We start from the raw sequence: 10,185 nt of genomic DNA, 5'->3' as shown, positions 1-10,185 counted from the left end.
GTATTATGGAATCAATTGCGATGTGATTCCTGCATCTCTTTTCACACAAATTCTGTTTGCTTTGTAAGAACAATGACTCTGGCTTATTTGACTTTAACAACTACAGTTGATATCTACAAGTTAAACATTTGCTAGAAGCACCACCTGTGCACGCATATCTGATCGCGTTCATGCTTATTCTATTTATTTGCGTTAGCGTAAGTTTGTATTTACTGAGGGTCATAAAACCAAAATTGTTGCTGGTACGAACTTTCAGTGTAAGTAAAACCTAGTGAGAAAGGAAGGCGTTCCAGAAGATGAGGGAAATACGCCTTTTTTGATTCTGTAATAGCAACTTTCTAAACGACCTGAGGTTTGTAGTGAGAGGCAGCATGTTTCCAGCTCTGTTCGTCTAGTAAAAGGACCTTACAGCTTGCCATACGCTAAACCTCGCTGGGCTCAGCAGCTCATCTGTCTTTCCAAAGTATGTTATACCATTCTCTATCAACCTCACCTTGCACATATTCTTAGGTCACTGTGGCTAGAGCAATGCTGCAGCATAAATCAGTAACAGACCCAAGCATCAAGTACACATTAAACTATCTAGATGTAATTTATTCCTCCTCCCAGCCTTCTTTTGCAGCGTACGTAGTTCAAAGTGCACTAGAGCAATAAAAGAGGTACGACTTGCTGACCTCGAAGAAGGGAGGTAGGTAAAAGAGTCAGACACTTGGTACCTAGACGGACTGTCACCTTTCTAGTTTGTGATGTGCTGGAGGTCTCAAACACTGGATTCTCCCTCTTTCCCAGGATTGCCTGGCCTGACAAAGGTGCACAGTGCCTATTTCTAAATGGTCTTCAAACTTTTCAAAGCCTGACTGAAGATGTTAACACCCAATAAGGGGAGATTGTCCCTTTTTTTTTTTTTTTTTTTAGCACCAAAGCTACTGTTTGCATTCCTTGATGGCATCTATCACTTTCCAGTTGCCTTGTCTGAAGAAGAGCTTCTGTACTATTGCACGTTCCAACACTGCATCAAGTGATGGGTCTGGCGCTCTTCACTGCCTTCTGCTGAAAGTGGTTGTGTCTGGTGTTGATATGTCAGTCCAACCCATTTTCTCTTCTGTTTAGTTTACCGTAACTAGATCCAAATTGGCTGCAAGTAAAGGCTTCTGTAGATCCGCAGTAAAACAATCTAGCTGCTATTCTGGGTAACTTAAATAACTGGGTAATTAACCCAGGCAAATTAATTTCTTTCCAGCCAAACCCATGATTTGGGTGAACTACAGCATGCTGCTGCCTGTCATGTAGTAGCCTGGCATGGTTATCTGGAACTGTGATGTGTGGATAGCATTTTAGCGAGCCAGTGAGCTAAATGACTGGTAATAAAAGGTTAGTCAGTTCCATGAGAAAATACTAGTGTCTACACACTTCCGTAAATACTTTACATCATCTCTAAACATCCTCTTGTAACCCTAGTAATCATAAAAATATGTATCTGGCAAGTGTGTCCCGCTGCATACTGCTCTCTTAAATACCAAGGGCATTTATCTTCATAGTGAAGTCCTAAGTTAATCACTAGCCTCAGCTGAGAAACTTAACTTTCTTGACAGGAAATACAAGGGCTGATATCTTAATGAACTTGTATCCTTTAAAGTTCTTTTTTTGAAGACTCTTTTACCTAATGTCCTCTTCTGATTTTAGTTTTTGGAACCTAATATTTCAAATACCTACTAGTAAAATTATTTGGAGGGTGTGGGCACAGAGTTGTGCTGAATGCCCTACTACATCTGTGTATCTGTGGAAATCTGACACATATTTGCATGGTCAGATTCTAACTGGTTTTGAATTTCAGCAGGCATAACGTCTGTCTTGTTTACAACTTTACTGTTCTGTGCCATCCTGATCCAAACAAAATTTTTGCAGGCTTGTGGGCTTTTTTTCACTTGCTGGAGGTCAGAGATAGTGTAATGCGACTTCTCTTACTTTCGCAGAAGTTGGAATCCTTGCAAAGTCCTACATTGATCAAGGGCGTCTTATTCCAGATGACATGATGACACAACTAATGCTGAAAGAGCTGAAAGGTCTGGATCGGTACAGCTGGCTATTGGATGGTAAGTTAGCATACTGGGTATCATGACATATGGAGAGAAAATAGACACTGGAAAGTTTGTAGTGTGTTGGTCACTCGTGGGTAGCAACACTCCAGTAACCATCCTTGAGTTGTAATAACTAGACAGTATTTGTCGCCAGCTTATTGTGAAACATTCAGTAGGCAGTTTGACCCAGTTTCTTTGGCTGTAAAATGCTTTGGGAGCACCCCACCTTCAAAGCATTACAGGGATTTTAATTCATGTTGAAAAGGGTAGTTCAGCACTCCATAAAATTTCAAAACTGACAATTCTGATAATTCTTAGGCCTTACTTCCCCTTTAAAATATGTATTGAGAAGTATCTTTTTTTAAAGCCTTTTCTTGTTAAAGTCCTTGGGGAATAGAACACTTGAAGAATGGGGCTGAGGAATTATTTAAATAGAAAGGTAGGCATGTGATGCAGCAACGAGGTTAAGTACAGAAAACAAGTACTGCAGCAGTGAGTGCAGTGTGCAAAACATCACTAACAAAAACACTGCTTAAGTGCTCCAAAAGGTCTCTTTCATTTGCTCTTTGGTTCTGTTCTCTAGAGTAGATTTTTTTCTGCAGTGTAAGCTCATTGCTATGGCATTCTGGGTAAAGAATATGCATGTGCTGCTGTCTTGATGAACTGAATGTCTTGTTACCCCAGCCCATGAGAGTACAGTTGGATGCGTAGCACAAAGATAGTGTGTAGGCTAGATGTGTGTGTTTTCAAGATTCTAGTCACAACCTGTCATAGTAGATAAAACTAAAAAGTTATTGGTGTGGCTTTTTATGTAGAGGGAACGTGAAAAATCCACATTTCTCTCTGTCCCTTAGTGCTTTATTATAATTGCTTCTAGTACAGTGATCTGTTCTGGTGGCTTTAGTCACAGTTATGTTCCTCTTTTGTGAAGACAAAGGCTTAATTCCCACAGTTGAATAGCACAATGAAACCTAATCAAAAAGGAGGTGCAGATGTTTTCTTTTTTTCCTTTAGTTCCATGTCCTGTGTACACAGAGTTCCAGCCTTGTGGATCTGGCTGCACAGCAGTAGAGCTGGGCACCGCAGCAACTCTTAACAGAACGGTGTGGAGCCCAGAAGAGAATAAATCAATTTCTGCCACATGTTAATATGCTGCCTTCTTTAAACTTTAAATGTACTGCAGCTGCAAACTAAACTTTGTAGAAATTTTGTCTCCATCAGCATTTGTAATGAGACTCAGTGAATTACACTAGGGGATAGCTCTGGCATAATCGGTGCTGTGGGAACAATACTGGTCTGTTGAAATATTTAACCAGAAGGTCTTAAGTTTGGTAAGTCCAACTCAGAACAAATAGCTGAGGTCAGCTAGGTCAAACTAAATAGAGTTGCTGAGCTGCTTGAACGCTCACTTAGCCAAATATCCATTTTCACTGCCTTATCATAGGCTGGCGGATAGTTTGATATGCTAGATCTTCCAGAACTCTTTCTAAAGCTACTCTTTTATGTTAAATTAATCTTGGGTTTCCTCTGGTAAATATAGAATCATAGAATCACAGAAGGGTTAGGGTTGGAAGGGACCTTAAAGATCATCTAGTTCCAACCCCCCTGCCATGGGCAGGGACACCTTGCACTAGACCAGGTTGCTCAAAGCCTCATCCAGCCTGGCCTTGAAGACAGCCAGGGATGGGGCATCCACAACATCTCTGGGCAACCTGTTCCAGTGCCTCACCACCCTCTCTGTGAAGAACTTCTTCCTGATATCTAATCTAAACCTCCCTGATTTCAATTTATACCCATTACCCCTTGTCCTATCACTACAGGCTCTTGTAATATATTGGGCTTACTACACTGAATAAAATAGGTTTGTAATGGTCACCTCCGTAAGCCAGACTTATACCACTGTGGAAGTAAGAGTTGTGACAAATGTTGCTAGGTTGTTCCAGACCTCCGAGTGAACTGCCTGCAGCTTTTTATGTTTGAAATGTCTACACAATGCGTCTATCAACACAGTAGTATGTAGTACATACAAGTATGGAGTCTCTTTGCATTTATTTGTTACACTTTTGGGAAGATGATTAACTGAAATGAGGAAATGGAGGCAGGGAGGCACTTAACAAGTTAAAGTGCCATGACACACTGAAAAATACTGGAAAACCTGATTTCTTTTCAACCTTTACAGTGTGCCAATGCCTTTTTTTTTTTCTGTCTGACAATTTTCTGTAATGACCGAATCCACGTAATTCTCCCTATAACTCTGCCTTCGGATTTTTATGCAGTTGTTTCCTTTAAAAAGGTTTCCCCAGAACAGTTGCTCAGGCAGAAGCCCTCGATAAAGAATGTCAAATAGACACCGTGATTGACCTGGATGTGCCATTTGAGACCATAAAATGTCGTCTCACAGCACGCTGGATCCACCCTGCTAGTGGCCGAGTCTACAATCTTGAATTCAGTCCTCCCAAAGTACAGGTAAACAACACACGATGGTGTTGGCACTAAATAAATGCTGCCTTGCTTTTGGTAATTGCAGTAAAATGTTGCTGGCTTATGTTGTTGCAAAACACAGTAGCTCGGAAGAAAAAGGTTAATTTCATCTTCTAGGAGCACAGACTTTTCTGGTAACACCCTGCTTCTGAGGGTACATTAGTGACCTGATAGAAGCTCAGGCTGATGGACAATGTGTTTGTCCCCTGCAGAATGAAACACCATGGTGTTTTGTAAGCTCTTGTTAAAACCGTTCACTGATCTGCAATACTCTCAGTCTTGCTCACTGACACAGGAGTTGGGCATATTCTCTAAGTGTTCTGCAAGTTTGAAGCCTGTACAGTCCAAAATGTGGTTTCCTTTTACTTCCACCAGAGAACTCCTTCTTTCTATCTAGGCAGCACGCTGAATCATCAGTCAGAAAAATCCACTTAATGCTTTCCCTGTGCTTATATTTAACCAGGATGGGTATTTTCAAGGGAATAGTTCTTGTATTGCAAAATTAGATGTAGAAATTGCCAGTCAGGGACGCTGCTCAAGAGATCAAGAGGTTACAGCTTAAGACATTCTAAACAGGAAATAGTACACCTGAGGATAATCATTATATATTGTTACCTTAATATTTTTGAGGAATTTGATTTAGCCTTAGTGCAACTCATCTTAAACTGCATTCGTAAGCATGCACTTACACTAACTGGAAACTGATCATAATTTAAATAGAAAATTACATAAAACATACTTCAGCAGAAATAAGAAATATACCCCAGTGTTTGCTTTTAACCATGACTAGGGCCTTGATGATATTACTGGAGAGCCACTTGTTCAGCGTGATGATGATAAGCCAGAGACGGTTATCAAGAGGCTGCAAGCTTACGATGCACAAACAAAACCTGTTCTAGAATATTATCGGTAAGTAGTAAAATCTATTCTTCCACATTCTAAAAGGTTTTTCTACATTAGCATAGCGAGGTACAGATCTCTCCAGTTAGAGAGATACTGCAACAGTGAACATGGTATTGGCAGCAGTGAATCTTTCATCAACTTCATAAGAAATCCACCCAGTAAAATGAGTGTTTTCCACTGTTGCATGAAACCTCTTCAAGAGCCTGCTCAGAGAAAGAGCCTTTCACAGAAGCCATATTCAGCTTTACAAAGAGCGCTATGCATTATTCAGTATGCGACAGGGCTGTTCTGGTTAGGAAGTTAACAGAGACTGTTCCCTTTTTTTTTTTTTTGAAAGATTTAACAGTGTTTTCTGGATAAGCAGAAGCCTTCCTAACAAGGGCAAGGGGTCAAGAAGTGATACAGAAGTAGAAAACGTGTTAAAAAGGATTTAGAAGTGGCTGTTCTAAGAACAGGGTGAAGAACAGGGTGTGACAGTCACAGCTAGCAAGACTAGGGGGAAAAGTAGCTATTTGAGAATACTGCCATTTACACTGTGAAATGGTAACAAATTGTCAGTTCTCTTAAAAGCCAAAATTATACACAAGGTTTCTTTTAATGTAAAGCTGCAAATACTACATTGTTAATATATAGATAATAGTAGGTCACCATTCAGAGCTCTGTAGTCTTATCTAGACAAAGAAACTGAACTCTCTTTGCCAACATCCTGAAGTGACTGTTCCTTCTCTATCTCCACATCCACCCCCTTCATTATGCTCCACCAAAACCGCTGAGCAAAAGACTAGAAGCTCCATCTTTGAGGTGGTTAACTTTTAAAGGAATTTTTCTGGACTGGCAATGACTATCCTGACTTTGATAGCTTTCTGAAGTGAAAATGCCTCAAAGTACCACAGTAACACATAGGCCTGAGCTATTATTACTGATAATAACATACTTTACAGATAAAATTAGATACAAGAACTAATTCAGAATAACTTGGCTGTGCCTGATTCACTTGCTTGTTCTGATGCACCTTTGATCCTCCAGTTGTAACTCTGGAACACCTGGGTTAGTCACAGTTGTTTGGATGACTGCTGTGTAGCATGTGATGTAGGACTGTATTGCTACTTCTTTTTTTTACTTTTCACACTTTGTTAAGTACTCTGTGGATGGCTGTCAGTGTTATGAACTGATGTGGCCTATAGATCATGGTTTGAGGAACAGAGTAATGCACATCTAGCCTGCATTCCCAATGTTGTGGCTGTTCTTGTGTTAAATCACGTGCATATTCACACACTCTTGCCAGGGCAATCTTGAAGTGAGGTGGAGATCATGGAACAATTAAACAATCTGACTTATGTAATGCTTTGCTCTTTTTCTTCTTCAGGAAAAAAGGATTATTGAAATCCTTTTCGGGAACAGAAACCAATCAGATCTGGCCACATATCTATGCTTTCCTCCAAACCAAGTTGCCAGATGTAAGCCAGAAAGATGCCAACACTCCCAGGTGAAAACAGATCTAACTTCTGCTCATCTGTCACAGCTCACACTTGATTACACGAGGTTCAGCAACTAAGGATTTCTTTAAGTAGTCTACCAGACTAATCAATGATTAAAGTCTACTGTTATCCTTAACTTGCCTTACAATAAAACTTTGTTGCCTGTGGTTCTCACTTTAATGCTGATTTTTTTAATATTAAATATACCTGATTTTTATAATATAGTAACTGACTTCAACAAAACCAGCTACTCTTTTCTGTTATTCAGACATTCGTATTTATGTTTGCAAATATTGACTGGTGAAGGAAACACTTCAGAATACAGCTTAATTACAAAGCACACTGATTGATTTACTCACATATAAGATGTAGTGCAAATCAATAATAAGGACATGAAAGAATGTTTCTTGAATGTGTGATTAGTTGGGACCAGACAGAAGCTGTGGGGAATCATGACCACCATTCTGCCATTTCAGACCAGAAATGGCATACATATAGGTTGTTGTCATGGAAGATGGTCACTTTCTTTTAGCTTTGCTTGCACAAGTGTTAGTTCAATTGTGCTGGGCTTAAATTACCCTTAACACCAGCTTGGATGATTTGCCTTATTTCTCTGTTTACATTTCTGCCCACAGAGCAGCTATTTTACGGGGATAAGAAATTTCAATGATTTCAAGAGTTTCAATGATGTGCAACACATTTGGTAAAGCCTGTCTTTGCGCAGCAGTGTAAGGCTTTATTAGTAAAAAGACAGCAAATACGAACAGATTAAGTGTAATCTGGTAAGCCTGTAGCTACATCATCTTGACTAGTGAATGCATCTCTTTTCTAATGTATTTGAAAAAACAACTGCTCATTGATGCTGGTGCCAGGATTCCCAGTGGTCAAATTATTAAACTTTGTCATATTACTGTGGCAAGTTTTATTGTAGCAATTGGACTGGTTTTCATGAGTTCATACTACTAATTCATGCCTCTGACTAGGTCTCGTATTTGTTTATTCACTCAGTAAGTGGAGTTACAAACCTCCATAGGCCACACTTAACTGTCCAGGTAATGCAGACATTTCTATTTTTCAGCAAACTCTCCTACCCCTTTTTTATGCCAACCAGATAAAGTGTTTCAAGATGGGTCAGCAAAACCAGAGGAACAAAGAACTCTGCCTAGGCACCATCTGAAGTAGCTGTGTCCTATTAATGCACGTCCCAATCTCCTTTGGCATTGACTGTAAACAACCACAGAGCTGGGGTGCTGACGTACCCTGGACTACATTTGCACATCTAGTTTTAGCATTATCAATATTGAGACATATTTGAATCTAAAAAAGATGGGCCTTGTAGAGTTTATAAAGCTTCCCATTACTGTAAGCGAACAATATGGGTAGCAGCTGTTACTGCAAGCAGCTTCCCTTACATTTTAAAGAAAGTTTGCCAGAAGGCTGGCCACTTGTACTTTTCATCTTCAGAAATGCCTATATGGAGGCTGTAGACTGAGTGAGTTTAGAGATGCACTTCCCTAAAGAAGTACGGTTAGAAACAGTAGCTACCACGTTACAGTGAGAAACCCTGATGTACTGCTTCTCTTTACGCATTCTGATGTCAATAAAAAGCAGGTATGCTTGGTTTTTTTGCCAGCCTACATAAGTTTCAGTTAGCCAGAAGACGGGGGTGGGAATCTACTTATGATTTAACACTCCCATGCTATCCAATTTTAGCCCCTTAGAAACAATAAAAATAACTTAAAATATCACAGGTTGCTGGATCAATGTGGCTCTACTGCCAATGGTAGCACTGTGCTACACTGTCCTTACTACCCTTGAACGTAACAGTTGAAAAATAAGCTTAATTTATTAGTTTCCCTTAATAATTAACTAATTATTAAGGAGGAGGCAGTGTTTACATATCCTCTCTGGAGTATCTGTCAAATTAAAAAAAAAAAAACAACTACTATTGAAGCTTGTTACCTCGAATTTACATCTGAGACAGAGCTGCTGCTTGGTCTTTCATCCTGTCTGTCTGCAGAAGGACTGCTAGAGAACACAAGGCACACAGGAAGCTACTTCCATCAGTGGATCTGTAGTCCCTACTTTTGCTTCTGCTTATGTAGTAATACTCAATCTGGTATATACTGCAGACTCACGACTTCTCCCTCTCTCTGGTACAGCCAAAGCTGAAAATTACCTAGATCTGAGCACAGCTTTTGCCTGAATTAGCAACTGCAGGTAAACTGTTAGAATCTGGACTATTGGACCTTATTCAATGTGAACAATACAGTAAAGGACTGAGAGTGTGTACCAACACCATTATTTGGGATACAGTCTTCACCGGAATCTTGCAACTGCAGTATATATTTTTAAAGATAAAAACTGCTGTAAAAACAAGTTAGAAAAGCATAGTAAATTTGGGCTTGCAGAAGTTCTGTGGAGTGCCTTGTCTAGAAATAGTGTTTGAATTTCCAGCTCCTCAAACAGGAAACTTTTAATGATTTTCCATGTTAATTGTTTGAATTAGCAATGTCAGAAACCCACTTCAGTTTAACGGCAAAGGACACACCTTTGAAACTCTGCATGACACCTTACCCTATATGAACTACAACAAAACTTTTTATTTAAACTGAAGTCTTAGCCTAACCCTTGTACTTCAAGATCCCTCCATCAGATACTTCTGGCCATAATAAGACTTGATTTAAAAAAAAACCAAAATCTGAAGTTAGCCTTATGAACAAGAATCACAGAATCACTAAAGTTGGAAGAGACCTGTAAGATTATTTAGTCCAACCATCAACCCAACACTACCATACCCACAGGACCATGTCCCCAAGTGCCATGTCTACACATTTCTTGAATGCCTCAAGGGATTGTGACTGCACCAGTTCCCTGGATGGCCTGTTCCAATGCCTGACCACTCTTTCAGTGAAGAAGCTTTTCCTAATATCTAATCTAAACCTTCCCTGATGCAACTTGAGGCCATTTCCTCCTGTCCTATTGCTTGTTGCTTGGGAGAACAGACCAACCTGCACCTCTCTGCAACTTCCTTTCAGGTAGCTGTAGACAGCAATCAGGTCTCCCCTCAGCCTCCTTTTTTTCAGGCTAAACAACCCCAACTCCCTCAGCCGCTCCTTCTAAGACTTGTTCTCCAGACCCTTCCGTCCCCCTCCTCGGGACATGCTCCAGCATCTCTATGCCCTTCTTGTAGTGAGGGGCCCAAAACTGAAAAAAGTTCTCGAGATGCAGCCTCACCTGTGCCC

At 40.1% G+C, this 10,185-nt stretch overlaps 1 protein-coding gene across 1 annotated transcript; it reads left to right on the top strand.

Moving 5' to 3' along the window:
- The first annotated feature begins 1,976 nt into the window (after positions 1-1,976).
- AK3 (adenylate kinase 3) lies at positions 1,977-7,183 on the top strand. Its single transcript, XM_010158446.1, has 4 exons — positions 1,977-2,093; positions 4,372-4,544; positions 5,350-5,468; positions 6,829-7,183. Exons 1-4 carry the CDS (start codon positions 2,030-2,032, stop codon positions 6,950-6,952), a joined length of 480 nt encoding a protein of 159 aa, XP_010156748.1. The 5' UTR covers positions 1,977-2,029; the 3' UTR covers positions 6,953-7,183.
- The last annotated feature ends 3,002 nt before the right edge of the window (positions 7,184-10,185 follow it).

This window comes from Eurypyga helias, unplaced genomic scaffold, assembly GCF_000690775.1.
Source record: "Eurypyga helias isolate BGI_N326 unplaced genomic scaffold, ASM69077v1 scaffold24119, whole genome shotgun sequence".
NCBI classification, from domain to species: domain Eukaryota; kingdom Metazoa; phylum Chordata; class Aves; order Eurypygiformes; family Eurypygidae; genus Eurypyga; species Eurypyga helias.
Note: the sequence above shows the minus strand (reverse complement) of the source record. Positions and strands in the feature narration are given on the sequence as shown.

Coding starts and splice junctions, on each gene's coding strand:
- AK3 (XM_010158446.1), top strand. CDS start 2,030: ATGATGACACAACTAATGCTGAAAGAGCTGAAAGGTCTGGATCGGTAC. Junction 2,094..4,371: donor GTACAGCTGGCTATTGGATG/GTAAGTTAGCAT, acceptor TCCTTTAAAAAG/GTTTCCCCAGAACAGTTGCT. Junction 4,545..5,349: donor TCAGTCCTCCCAAAGTACAG/GTAAACAACACA, acceptor AACCATGACTAG/GGCCTTGATGATATTACTGG.